At 46.2% G+C, this 15,229-nt stretch overlaps 1 protein-coding gene across 3 annotated transcripts in view; it reads left to right on the forward strand.

Annotated features, from left to right (window-relative positions):
- Positions 1–15,229, forward strand: part of SCAPER (S-phase cyclin A associated protein in the ER) — a 3,109,515-nt gene that overhangs the window by 1,082,053 nt on the left and 2,012,233 nt on the right. For all 3 annotated transcript variants that reach the window (XM_085643688.1, XM_085643687.1, XM_085643686.1), the window contains exon 15: positions 2,369–2,509. In XM_085643688.1, coding sequence (XP_085499814.1) covers positions 2,369–2,509 — 141 coding nt within the window. The remainder of the gene's footprint in view (positions 1–2,368; positions 2,510–15,229) is intronic.

The following is a 15,229-nucleotide window of genomic DNA, read 5'->3' on the forward strand; positions in this document are numbered from 1 at the left end:
GGCCAGTTTATGATTTTACCTATCACTGACCACGACATCACTTGTCGTCGCAAGAGGTGCACATGCTTACCCCAGTACGATGCCTCTTTGAAAACTTTGATTAAATACAGAGGTGGAAAGTGACCCCCTGCTGGGTTATCACTCCACACAACACGGAGAGAGCTTTCACCTGCTCCCTCTGCCGCTTCACCTGCACTTCTGCTCCCGCAACTCCTACCAAGAACACACACACAACACCTAACATCACACACATTCAAACACCATCAGCAACCACACTTGTATCTCTCACCCACCATTATCATGCATGCCCAGCAAGCACGTCACTAAAATCTGGAAACTATGCCCGGACCTTCGCTTCCTCGGGGTTACATGGCAGACCACAGCTTCAATGCCAGACATAGTTACCGCCATCCCCGCCCGGATACAAGATCACCAGACTAGACTGCCTTAACAGGCCCGAAGGAGGAATTGTCATAGTCTACAAAGACATCTTCAACTTCACCAACTCCTCAGAAGCAGGAACAAACTACATGGAACACCTCAACTTCACCCTAGGTGGATCCCAAGTCTACAGTCCCTTTAAGGCCCTGGAGTCACCTTCATTAGCAACAGATTTCATCACCCTCTTAGTTCTTGATTCCACTGTATTCATCCTCCTAGAAGATCTTAATTCCCATCAGGAAGACTGGACCGAACCCAAATCAGCCGCCTTTCTTGACAGTCTTGGAAACCTGGGACTAACCTAACGTGTCATGGAGCCCACTCATGCCGCTGGACAAATCCTAGATCCCGTCTTCACTTCCTTCAACATCATGATGAACACACCAAGATCGGTCATTTGGACAGACCAATCCATAGTCAGTTTCGCAATTAACTTCTACCTACACTGAAGAAACCCCACAGCGGGCCCAGCACGCCAACACTATAAATACCTAATAAAGGGGGATTGGACGACTACCCTCCACGAGAGTGAACCCGACCCCACAGGCCTCGTAGTAACGTGACACTGAAAACTTCCAACAAGTGGATCACCAACTGTGACATCACTCTGGCCCCCAAGAAATGAAGCCACAAACCAAACACTAGAACACAAGCCACGGTACACAGAACACCTCAGAATGACCAATTCACACTCCAAACAACCGGAATTGAAATGGACTAAATTTGCTCATGGTGTAAAGAAAAAAGTTTACCCCACTTGATGCAAATCTTTCTGATGTTTTATTGCTTTTATGTATAAAGAGTTACTTACTGTCCAATTTGGTTTTGTTTGCTTGCCTGCTCTTTTCAAACCTCTCACCAGCTGTTCTCTGAGGCTCTTGACCCTGAAGACTGTATGTATAGTTGAAATCACTTCTGCTTGTAGCATTTGCTAGATTCAGGCCTTCTCAGTTCAGCCTACTTATACCACCTTGTTTCCTCACAAGCTAGTGCTTAGAACCCCTGCATCTTTTTTTTTATGATAAAAGTGATATCACTCATTCATCCATAGCAGTCTGCTCATGCTGTTTTTTTCCTACTGCATCATTCTAAAAATGTGCGGCTATAACAGGTAGATATATGTGATGTACCTTTAGTTTCTACATTGATAGGTCAAACGAGTATTGTGTTGACAATCAACTGTGGGCTTGCCTGTGCAAAGAAAGAAAGGTCAGTTCAGAAACTAACTTTATCAGGAAAAATTGTCCTTTGCGTCAAACTTTGTCTTCCCTTGGGTGAGTAGGATTATCCTAATGCCCTTGAGGGATAATTCCTCTAGGGTGAAAGCTGCCACCCATGACCAGCGTTGGGGTTCTATGCACATTTGCCCAGCAGCCACTTCAACCTTTGTCCATAAGTTCGCTAGGAACTACTGCATAGATTCTGACGTCCGTAAGAAATGTCATTCTGCTGCTTGGCTCTTGAAGACTTCTTGGTGTAAGTTTACTCCTCAGACCCATCTGTTTGAAGGGGTCACTGCTTTAGTACTGTTTCACAGGGCGAGGGCTGTTGTTAGAATTAACGATCATAAGAATGTACACTAAATAAAAAAGCAGTTTGGCATATGGGCCTTAAGTGGCCTTTTCTTTCACACAAAGAATTGAACAGCTTTTTCAAATTGAGGGACACTTGGTGACATAGCTGAATAATATCTGGAGTTCGTTTCATTATGATGGTATTCATTATCTGCAACCATGTGTGTGTAACTGTTTTCTTTGAGTCACTCGTCATGTTGAACTGCTTCTATTTTCATGCTCGTTCAGTAAGTTATTTGCATGAAGAAGGCAAAACAAAAAAATAAAGAAAGTGTCTTCTTTAGGATGAGACGGTCCATTTGGAGAAGAATTCATCTGCATTATTAGAACATTATTTCTTTCTTATGCAATAGGAGAAAGAGGTTCGAAAGTGGAAGGAAGAACTGCTGGAGCAGAGAAGGAAAATGATGGATGAAAGATTAAACCATGCAGAGTTCAAACGAGAGGTGCAGCTGCAGGCTATTGTGAAAAAGGCCCAGGAGGAAGAAGCAAAGGTAAATTACCCTCTGAGACATTGACGTTATCAATCGAGGATGTTCTTGTTTAGTAGGTCATCGAGCATTGGTGTGCATTAGACTATGTGCTTATGAACAGTTGACCATTAGGCAGTTGTGTGATATCCATTGTCCTGTTTTTGGTAGGCAAGAAGCTATGGACCAGGAGTCTAAGTCCATAGCGAACATTGAAAACAGTGGCGAATGTGCGAATTGATGAAGTCTGGAAGATGGCTGTGGTAGATTTTAAAGCGAAGGGGTGCAGTGGTGGTGACTTGTCGGACTTGTGTGAGAGAGGAAAGGGTAGGACAGAAAGAGAGACCTTTTGAGATCCTTTTGTAAACTACGATAACATTAAACTAGCGCTGTTCCTTGTATTCTGAAGATTACCAGGCTCTGAGCTAGGATAGTGTGGTAAAGACCAAAAGAGAAGCAACTCCATTCTGATTAACAGATAAATTGACGTCAATCAAAATGACTATTAAACAAGGTTAAAGTGCTGGGATCATGTTTTGTAATCGGAAAATGTAGTCTTCGAAAAAAGCAGAAAGTTGCTTGGAGGATCCTCTTTCCGTGTCCTTTCCTAAGTTTCAGCTCGCGATGGGTCTGAACTTTCTAGGGACTGATGGATTGAGGCCTGTTTTCTTGTTTATAGGTCTTAGGTAAGAAGCTTTGAAATCAGTGGGAATGTGTAATGTGCTGCATGCTGAAGTTAAGTGTCATTGTTTGCATTATTACTTATTTTGGTTTATGCCTAACCTCTCCTGTGAGTTCCTGTTTTCTGGTTAAGTTTGGGATCATTTTTACTGCTGGGGTGTTTTTGCTGGTAGCGTGATTTTTTTGTCTTTGTTCTTTAATGTCATGGAGCACCTGCTACTTAGAAAAATTATGTGGCACTGCGTGGTTATACCTGTGTTAAGAGTTTTAAGGGCTTTTGGCACATTTGTTATCTTTGCACTTGATTTAAAAAAAGTTTTATTTATTTTCCCTGTGCCTGCTTGGAGAGGAAGAGGACTAGCATTTTCCGCACTGAGTACTTGTAACGCTTTTTGGTGGGTTATGAGTTATCTTCAGCTCACTGGGTGATTGTTTGGACTAATCGTAGGATACTTTTTATGTGGGCTCACCTTTGTTTTTCGATATTTTGTTGTTGAGATAGCCGGTGGTGGTGGTCTGTTTGTGTACGGGAAAGGAATGTGTAAATAATGTAGTCTTTTATGAGGTGGTGTGTTTTTATTTAGGTCGAGCGTAAGCGTACGACCTCTTGTATACTTTAGTATACATACATCTCTCTGGGCCAAATGTCATTCCTTGCTTCTTGTTTGTTTCAAAGTCCTTTAAGAATCCTTGCTTACTAGTGGCCAGTCCTGCCTCTTTGTGCCTCCTTTTTAGGTCTCGGGACCATCCGGTCGGCAGACCGGAAGTCCGGAGATTTAATGACTTGGGAGAAGAGGGGCTTGAACCCGCCCCTCTTCTGCCCTGTTCTCCATTGGCTGGACTCGTAAATGCTGGCCAGCCATTGGAGAAGAGGTCCCGTCACTCCAATCATGCCCCGTCCTTTTCGGATCGGGGGGCGTGTTTTTTGCAAGAAGTCTCATTCTCTCCTCCAGCCAATGGCTGGAGGAGAGAAAAGACAAACACGCCCCCAATCCGAAATGGACGCTGCGTTTCTGGTGTGCCTTTTGCTCTGCCTTGTTTTAGGGCTGGGGCAGGGTCCGTGACTTACCAGAATTCCTCGCTGAACGGGCAGTGGGGGGGGCTTTGTTACATCTTTTAAAAGCTGCCAGGGCTCGGACCCTGTCATTCAAGTGGCACTGCAGACGTCTGTCTAGGAGCCTGGAGGGCCGGGAAGAAAACTTTCACGGGGAAGCTTCTATCAGGCAACGGCTGCAACGCAAGGGGGATCAGGGCGTGTTCTCTACAGCCTTTGGGCTTGGGCACAACAAATCCCCTTCCGGGAGCGTCTAAAACATTAACAGGGACGCTTCTGTGCAGGAGCCGCCAGGGAGACACTCATTGGACAACTTCTCCCTGAGACTCTGAGAGCCTGAAACTGAACGGCGCCCAGGAGACACCGACTGGAATCCCCTGCCCTCGTGAGAGGTTATGTGTTATGTAAAACTATTCTTTTTAGCTGAATTTGTGTAGCTCCCACAATTTGTGTTTTTCGGGATCGACCCGTTGTGGCTGTGCATGCGAATCACAGCTGCCTGTTTTATGGAGATCTGTGCCTCCGCGCTCTCTTGTGAATACGGGTGGTGTCCAATCCCTTGGAGAGCAATAGTCTTTACGATAGGGGCGTGGTGTCAGAGACACGAAGAGCTGGAAGGAGGTCACAACCGGGATCCAGCACCCTTCATCTCCTCCCCACAGGGATTCTAAGCAAATCACTTCATCTCCCCGTGCATACAAAAAAAGTAATGAATCTGTCCGTGTACAACAACTGGTGCTCATGTAAAACGCTCTGCCTTCGGGTCGAGTTCGCGCTATATAAAACTGCAAAAAAAACAAACGAACAGCGCCTTACATGTACAGCATCGGATGTATGTGGAGGGTGATGAATGAGAGCAGAAAGCACCTCCCGCACTAAAAGCAGAGTGATAGGAGCAGAAGTGCAGAGGGCGACGGCAGAGGGGATGGCATGGTGAAAATCACCAAGCACAGAAAACACCCCATTCCTGTAATACGAGCGAGTGGGAAAACAAAGTAGTGCTCACAAGCAGCATACATTGAACAGTAGTGCAGAGTTAATGTAATAGGGCCAGTCGCCATGGGAGATGACTAGCAGACTAAGGAGGGACAAACACAATGAATACACCAGTGAAAATGCCGCATTTCAGAAGAGCACAAGCACTACCTATATTGTCCAGATCGCAGCCTTAATTCTTAGGGTTTAAAGTTTTGTGAGTTGACCAATTTATTGGGTACGATTCACTAAAATTTTTAGGATAGGTCCTCATACTCCAGGTTTAAATAACGTCATCCTGAATCTTTGGGCGTAGAACATACTCGCGTCTTATGCCTAAAGAAACTACCCACAGATAGTGCTTAATGAACTGAATCTGTATGTTTAGGTGTAACCCACAGCTTTGTGAATCGGTCCTGTGAAAACGCTCGCCCCATGCCATACAATTGCCAGCACCTTACAACTGTTCGCCTAGTTCCCACCCTCCAGCAAGGGTTGCAGTATTGTTTCCTGCTTTAACTGTATTGAAACATTTAAATAGCGCTTACCACCGCCGTGTGGCCCACCGAAACGCTTGGCTGCATGATTCACTGCTGTAATGGGTATGAATTTGTAAGGGTGTTTTGTATTCGGTGTTCCTCTGTGGGAAGTGTCCCCATGTGCGTGGTGACCACCTACTTGCGGTTATTGGATTAAGGAATGCATCACTTACTGTGGCAGATGAATTGTGAAACGTAAGAGCGCAGTTGATTACTTACAGTAAGCTGACTGCTTTGAACAGCACTGCAGGCCCCCTTCTTTGCCTGTTGCTGCCTTCCCTGCATTGTCCAATTTGAGACGTTGTTGAAAGGTTTATGGGTCTGAGCAGGCATGTTTAGAGCTATATTGTAAGGGGGGTGGGTCTGGTATAATGTTAAGTAGATGTCAAGTATTTAGCTGGTTGGGACCTGCAGTTGTGGACTAGATTAGTTTCCGGTGATTAGCCAGCAATATGTGGTGCATCTTTCCAGTTATTTTATGCCAGGTCCGTTGGCTGTGTACAGTACTGTATCATGGAGAAGAACCATAGACGTTGCATGTCAGTGTGAGGCGGTCAATGGGGTTAGTGGAGTTATGCAGCCTGCATGTACCATAATTGGCTGCTGTCCTCTGAGTTTTAGAATTAGTGTGGGCCATATGAGTGGCGTTTTGCTGCAGAGTCGAATGTGTATACACAGCTTTCTTTCCTTCTAAAACAGTATAGTGAGCCTGCTGCGTTGTTCCCTGTGTATTCTACAGGGTACAGAATCAAATCCTGGTTCGTCGGCTCAGTGAGTTAATGTGTTTGCTGCAGAGGTCTCTGTGTGTGTGTGTGTGTGTGTGTGTGTGGCTCTGTGTGGGTAGCTTTTTTTGTAGGTGGCTCTATGCGTGGGTGGCTCTGTCTGTCTGTGGGTAACTCTGTGTGTGTGTGTGTGTAGGTGGCTCTGTGTGGGTGGATCTATTTGTGTGTGGGTTGCTCTATGTGAATAGCTCTTTGTAGGTGGCTCTGTGTGGGTGGCTCTGTGTGTGTGGGTGGCTTTGTGTGTGTGGCTCTGTGTGGGTGCAAATGCAATAGGTCTCACATTTGAGAGAGATTAAGCTATTGACATTGTAAATAACAATGCTGTTTCTTTAAATGTTTTAAAAACAAAAACAAACAAAAATAATGTCATGAGCAATGCCAATAGCTCTAACTTTAAGAATGCCGAGACCATTGCATTGTAAATGCTTGTTCCTCCATGGAGCAGGGACTTAGTACAATATCATTATGCTTTATTCTGTTGACATGCTTGTGGGGGTACTGTTTTATTATATTTTCAACATTGTGTTACACTGTGGGGCTCAGACATAGCTGCTTACACTTTATTGCAGCATTCACCCTTTCAGTTCCTTCCATGTGACTGGCATTCCTTTGTATTCTTCCCAAAGGCAGGTCCCAGACTTGCTTGGAATGCAAGCAATTAATTATTGTGGTTTTAAGTTTTCCTCCTTTAATTGCCTCCAGGAACAGGCACAAAAACACTGCAACAGCAGCTCTGGGCCTAACAATGCTATAACTTGCACTGATTGCCTACTTAACGGGTCCCTTCAAACCGCCCTGGCTTTCTTGTCTTGTCCTTCCTGTCCCAAGCCAGCAGCAACCAGCCATGCCTCCTAACAACTGCAGCTCTAAATCATGTAAAGGGTTAAACCACTACTCAAAGACAGCGCATTGTTTCAATTCTATTAAATCATCGCTTCAAATGATACTTTAAAATGCATGCTGCTTGTATTCTTTCCTCCCCTCCAGGACCTGTGCTTGGCTGCTGGCTGAGTAGTTCGAAGTCTCTCCTGGTTGGTTTAGCGCTGAGACCAAAAGGTTTCCTTCTGGAAAAATGTCCCCTGTAAAATGTGCATTTGAATGTACTACATTAACTAAATGCAGAACAAGAACGCAGGGCCAGCACAAGGGCAGTGTGATCGCTTGATACTGACTTCAGGGAGGCAATGTTTCAGTGGGATCCCACTGGATACTGAGTTCAGAGGGGCAATGTTTCAGAGTTTATTTTGCTTTTTAAAGCACTGGCTGATACGTTCCTGGCCTCCAGCACTTTCCAGTCAATAAACATGTCAAGATAACTCCGGTGATTAATGTTCATGCTGGAGAGCTCAAGTTGTCTAGTGGAAGAAGTTTTAACTCATTGCAAGGTAGCGCAGAGGGTTACTATGCCGGCTGCAAAGAAAGTGTACCATGCAAATCACAAAGTGCATAAAATGTAAATAGGTCAATGGGTTACTTCTTTTTTGTTACCTGCAGCTTATACATTAAAATCCTAACATAGAACAGTGAATTTATAACTGTCATCAAAGAACTGCATGCAATGCAAAGGATAGATTAGAGCAAATATTAATGTTGCAAAAAGAGTTCATCTGGGTCGAAATAGATTCTTATTATTTAAGAGAACCCCCAACTGTGGTGTTCTGTATTCAGTTCTGAGTTGATGCTTCTGGGGCCCAAGCACTCTTAAGCAATGCTGCCTACCAATATGCATGACTTGTGACTCCTACACCCTGTAGTCCTCTGTCTTATGTAACATTTCCTTTACGCTAATTTATACACATGATTAATTGCCTCTGTGTCATTTGTGTGTGATGCAAAGTGCTCTGACACCCTACACTGGTGTGAGTGGTGCTTTATAACTAATTAAATGCATCTGAACGTTAGTGGTTATGGAGCCTTAAGGGACACTGTTAAAGGGTGGTTGTGGTGAGGGAATCCGCATCACTCAGCCTTACCTCAACATCACCTTAGCACCGCATCAGCACAGCACCACATCAGTGCACCCCAGTGCAGCACCAGCTCAGCATCCGAGCAGCACCACCTTAACATCAACCCTGCCCAGCACTATCTCATCATCAGTGCACCACCACCAACGCCGCCCCACCTCCGCAGCAGCTCAGCACCAACGCAGCACCGCTTTAGCATCAGCGCATCACCACCTCAGCACAGCACTAACTCAGTATCACTCAGCACCATCTGAGCACCAGCTCAGCACCACCTCAGAACCAGTGCAGCACCACTACCTCAGCATCACTCGGCACCACCTTAGCATCATTCAGCACCACCTCAGCATCATTCAGCACAACCTCCTCATCAGTTCACCACCAAATCAGCATCAGCGCAGCACCACTTCAGCACCAGCGCAGCACAACATAAACATCAGCACAGCACCATTTCCACTTCAGTTCACAGCCACCAGTGTAGCCCCACCTCGGCAGCAACTCCGCACCCATGCAGCACCACCTTAGCATCAGCAGAGCATCACCTCAACACAGCACCAGTGCAACATCACCACCACAGCGTCACTCAGCACCACTTCAGCATCACTCAGCACCTGAGTATCAATCCGCATCACCTGAGCATCACATCTGCACCAGAACACCACCATCTTAGCACCACTTCAGCATTACTTAGCACTACCTCATTATGCCCTCAGAATCTGGCATCTCTTGATGCTTTCCTAGTGTCTGTCCACTGCTTGTGTTGTAATTCAGGTACTATTTCTAAAACTCCACCCTCCTATTGTTTATGTCCCTCCATTTATAACACACACAAAAAGCTATAACAAGCAAGCATTACAACAGGCAGAAAGATGTTGCCAGCATTGCAAGGACAAAAAGACTAGAAGACATGTTTTGTTTAATTATTTTTTAAAGAGTCATTCAATTGTACATAATGTCTTCTTTAAACTCCACTACATAACACTCCATAACACAAAATACCATTCCATATACTTACACTCCATTACACACAGCCCCTCTCTACATAATTCCAATACACTCAAAAACACCTAATTACTATCCACATAATACAACTGCACACCATACCACATAATTGCACTCACAAATACACACCACACAGTTTCACACCACAGAATACCACAACTAACAAGTCTGATCCAACCAACATAATTGGTACACACCACATGCATCCACTCCAATCTATAACACATAGGTAAGAGACTTTTACATTTACAATGCCAATAGCTCCAACTGTTTCCTTTTTTTATACACACAGATCTGATGCTTAGCTCGTACTTAATATTTCTTTTCCATCACCAAAAACGCAAAGCTGTACACACAGTTCCATGTCACACACTTCAACTCCACAAATGTCCAATCCACACCACATAATTTAATACTAAACCACATAATACAACTCAACAACACAGTTGTACACCACATACATACAATACACAATTTCACCTCGTGCCGCAAAATTCAACAGCACAACACATAATTAAACTGTACTACTTACCACTCCACAACACGCAATCCCACTCCACAAAATGCCACCACACTGAATGTTACATAATTGCTAACCATATATTTCCACAGCACACATGCCACATGATGCCACTACAGAAATCCACTCCACACCACACAATTGCACAACTAACTGATCCAATCCAACCCACGTAGTTCCACTACACACCACATACATACACTCCATAACACATAAGTAAAATACATTGCCATTTACAATTCCAATAGCTCCAACTCAAAGAAATGCGAGACGAATTGCATTAAGAGCGGGCATCAGGAAGTTTGCACCAGAAACCATCTGTAATGAGAGGTCTGAATTCTTGTGCTACACTGTAAACTCCTTTGTGTCTTCCCTGGTCAGTTCACCCTTAGCTGATGCTGCCTGGATTCCAATAGTCTGCTAACACTTACCGTCATTACTATTTCATGACTCTAGTGCGGCTTCTGTAATCATATTAACCAAGTCACACTCAGGTAATTCCAGCTAAACAGATGTTTACACAGTTGTTTGCTTGTAGTGTGTGCTATCTGCTGCCCCCTGTGGTTCTTTCTTCTTGGAGCCTCGGGTTAATTAGGTCACACGGCTTCACTGAGGTGGTGCTTGATGTGTGTTACCGGTGGTAGACCATGCCTGCTGCTCCTTTGTTGGTTTTCTGAATTCCCAGTGCTTGCTATTCATTGAGCTGCAAAATACCTTCTGGTACTGAATTATAGACCGCAGACATAGCCGAAAATACCCCCCTTTTTGCTGGCATGAATTGTTGAATAAATCCCGCTGAAATAACGCACATAGTTGTGCTGATATTTCAAAGCACCTAGCGCTGCATTGCCTTCTGACTTCATTCCTTGTTTTAAAAGCAGGTGCTCGTCCGCAGTAATGAACATGGTGTAGCAGAATACATTTCCCGCTCCGCAGTAGAACTAGAGTCTTAGCGCACATACTGACGTATGAGTGCATGTCGTTACTAATCAGAGGTTGGCTGGGTGCCAAGGGCCCTCCCTTAGGGCAAGTGCGAGTTTAGAGCACTCCTTTTTATACTGAAACGGTGGCTGGCTGGCTGGGATGTAATGTATTAATGTGTTTGCATTGTTGCTGAGGTTACGGATAGGGAGTAGCTTGTAGATTTCGGCGCGGGCGGTGGTACCTACATCCTAGAGCCCTGCCACCTTATTGGGCGTCCCTTCGCACGCCCTTGGCGTCATTGAAAGCTCCTCTAGCTTTTCGATGTAAATCTCATGGCAGCATGCACGAAGGATAATGAACGTTATCACGGCCCCCCTGCCGCTGATACTAAATAAACTCTGCCATGCCACTAGAACTTCCACAGCATGATGAGGCCCAACATTACGTTTTTTGGGAGCAACTCAAAAAAATCATTCTATAGAAAAGAAAATCATCCTAAACCCTACCAGTAGTTAACATACATTATTCATTATACACGCTGCATTCTTAATTGTTTACCTCCCTAAAACTAGCTTTTACTGAACAACTAACTGGAAGTGCTTTTATTGAACACAATGGTTTAACTGCTTTTATGAAGGACAGCAAATTAGATTTAGGTTGTATTTCCCCCGACAGTGACTGTGTTGCAAGCGGAGTCCTGTAGAAGCCGCCAGAGATGGCAAAATCAATGCTAAAAACACGGGAAGATGGCCAGCATTGTTTTATCCCTTTTTTTTTTTTAAACTTATAGTGACTAATGCCCTATTATTCATTTGAGTATATTTAGGTAAAACGGGAATTTGTTAACAAAAAACTGCTTTTAAATGTATGTTGTGTGTGCCGGTGGCAGGCGAGAGTGCTTGTGAGAAAGGATGTGTGTGTATGCTTAAGCGTGTTTGTGTGTAAGTGACAGTGGGTGAGTATGAGTGAGAGTAAGAAGCGGAGTAAATGGGTAAGTATTCGTGTGAGGGAGTGTATAGTATGAGTTACAGTGAGTGTGTAACTCGTACTCTTTTAGAATTTTCTATGTGGTTGATCGCTACACAGTTCATATGAAGTTCAGAATAACCATCTAGTGTCCCATCAGATTCTCTTGCAGCGCCTAGAGGATATTGGCATTGGTGACTCGGTCTTGGGTTGGCTTCCCTCCTTTCTTTCGGAGAGATCCTTCCAAATGATTGCCCCGCCCTTCTGCTCTCAGACGAATGCTGTGCGCCAAGGGGTTCCTCAAGGCTCTGCTCTGAGCCTGACCTTATTTAATATTTACATCCAGCCCCTGGCAGCAGTTGCTAAGGATAGGGGCCTGACTGTGGTCTCCTATGCGGATGATACAGAGCTAGTGGTCGCGCTATCCGACAACCCCGCACGGGACGCACTCAAATTTAAAGAGGACCTAACAGCTATTGCAAAGTGGATGACATCCAACTGCCTTCAACTGAATGCCAGCAAATCTGAGATCTTGTTGGTATGAAAAACACTCATCTGTGGAGCGAGCTCTGTTGGCCATCCACCCTAGGTCCCCCGCCTACCCCCTAACAGACGGTTGAAAACCTGGGTGTATGGGTGGATTCGGCACTGACCCTCCAGTCTCAAACGAAGGCGGTAGCTGGAGTTTGTTTTGGGCTACGTCTCGGTCTCAAACCCTTGCTAGGTTATTTTGATGCTAACACCCGTCAGGTTATTGTCCAGGCTACTGTATTATCCAGGCTGGATTATGCTAGCTCTTTGTATCTAGGGGCTAATAGAGCAGAGATACAGCGCCTACAAAGGACACAGAACACGGCCATCCGGCTACTTTTCGGTCTACCCAGAACCTGTTCCATTTCTGACTTCATCGGCAGACTTCATTGGCTCCCGGCGGAGAAACAAATCCATTTCAAAAGTCTATGTATCTCCCCTAGAATTCTGAATGCCCAATCCCCTGATATCCCAGCGGATCACCTCATACCCTACACACCCACCCGCCATCTGCTCTCGCTTGGTTAGCACCTGGCGTTTGTTCCTCTGGTCCAGCGAGCTAGGGCAGAAGGGCGCTCCTTCGATGCCCTTGCCCCTAAACTCTGGAACTCCCTCCCGGTGAGCATCAGAAGCATTCATAACCATGCGGCATTCCGTAAGGCCATAAAAACCTATCTTTTCCCTAAATAATCTTCTACTCCGCCTGCCCCGGCCCAGCCACTTTGTCTGAGACCAGCGCTGGGACGTCCCTTTGCTGGGTCAGCCATGCACTTTACAAATATTATAACATGACATAACTGAATGAAAATATGTCTGAGTGAGTGAGAAAGTATGAGTTAGTGTGCGTAAGAGTGAATGTAATTGAATGAGTGAGTCTGTGAGAGAAAGTGAGAATGAGGGACTGAGTGAATGCAAGTAAGAGAGAGTAAAAGTGAGTGCAAGTAAGAGTGAGACAGTAAAAATGAGTGACAGCAAAAGTGAGTGCAAGAGAGTGAGAATGAATAAGAAGAGTGAGTTGGTGAGAATGAGTGTTTGTGAGTGAATGTGGTGTTATGCTCAAGAGTCTGCTGTTGGCCCTGGTGTACTGTATGTATTTTTTGGCTTGTGAAGACACCATAGCAAAATGCTGATGCTGGTATAGTATAGGCGGTTCTTCGCATGCCAGGTATCTATGCCAAAATATTGGCATGCTGGAGGTAATTCTTGACAGAATGTGCAGCCATAGTAAAACATTGGTACTGGCATAATCAAAGTAATACTTGGCATATGTTGCAACTGTGGAAAAAGGCTGGCATATTTGAAGAAATTCTCGGCTTATAGGGCACCTATCATAGGGGGAGCGTGGCCAACTGCCTAAGATGGCAGGCGCTTAATCCAGAGGCTCCTGTACCCAGGCCCAAAAATCCTGCTGACAGCAGCTGCTGTCTGCAGCATTGGCTGGAGAGATTGCCGATTTGCCGCTCCTGATAGTACCACAAACCCGGTGGGCCATTCTGGATCTCCCTGGCGGCTTGCTACGCAAACAGACACACACCGGCGCCCTGTGCTGAGGAGGCAGTCGATCCCTGCTAGAGGCCTCGGTTCACTGGGGCCGGAGGACCAGGCGTGTGGCTGCTGTGTTGACTGAGAGCTGTGACGATGCTGGGTATGCAAGCAGCAACCCAGACTTTGACCGTAGGGCGATTCACAGCCAGTGAAGGTGAGGAGAGGCGCAGGCTGGCCTACGAGTTAGGGTCTTGCCTTCAGGGCAGCGGTGGCCATTGGGTAGTCCCGCTACACACAACTGCGCTATAGAGGCTCACCTAGAGGATCTTGCCAGCTACCATTAGCGGGAGGAGGGGCAGGCCTGACACCTCACATTGGCCTGATTTCTGCCACTGGGTCTCCCTTTCACCCTATGCATGGGAACAGCACCCACCGATTTGCAGACGGTACCCGACCATGCTGAGATCCTGGGCCGGCGGAAAACTGAGGAAGCAGGTTACCGGTGGATAGAGGCCAAATCATTCTGCCATCGGCAGTGCATGGAGCGAGGCCGCTGTTTCTTCCCTGGGCCCATTGCTGCACTGGGTTACAAGGAGTCGCTCGGTTGGGCCTACACATGGGCTAATCTTAGTGTTGCAGGTTGGTGGTGCAACAGTCCTGACTGCCTCCTTCTCGCTCTGGTGGCTCTGGACACAGTGGACCCCTTGAGCCAGTGGACCCAGTGGTTATCCCACCCAGTGCTGAAGACTCTGGCCCTCTTCTGGTCCTGTGGCTGGCCGACTCCTACACATGTTTGAGGGGGACCCTGACTCTAATACTGGGGTCCCCGGACTGACTTTTGTGAAGCAGGTGTGACCTACCAGGGCTGGCTCCTTGCTTCTCTGCCCACTGTGGAGTGCTGGGACTGCTGGTTGCCAATTGGGGTCTGTGGTGTTGTGGCACTATGTGCTCCTGAGGGAGATGGCCGTGCGGCTGACAGCCTGGTGAGCGGAGTGCCTTGGAGCTGACTCTGGCAGTGGAACGAGGTGCGGGGCATTGCCATTCGAATTCTCCTGGATAGTCTGGCCCATTGAGAAGTACAACAGGTGAGAAAGGCCCCCCGGTCTTGGTGTCGATCAGCTGCTCCCCTGTACATTATTGCTGGCAGACATGATTCGCACTAGACACAAGCCTGATACACCGGCCCCACACCTGCACTCACGTGTCGGTCTACACCCTCGTAGAGCTTAGTCATGCAGACAGCCGAGGACATTGCCCACCCTCGCCATACTGCTCACCCAGGCAGACCAGCTGGATGTCATCCTTCAGGAGATACGTGAATCAC

This window comes from Triturus cristatus, chromosome 3_1 (genome assembly GCF_964204655.1).
Source record: "Triturus cristatus chromosome 3_1, aTriCri1.1, whole genome shotgun sequence".
NCBI lineage: Eukaryota > Metazoa > Chordata > Amphibia > Caudata > Salamandridae > Triturus > Triturus cristatus.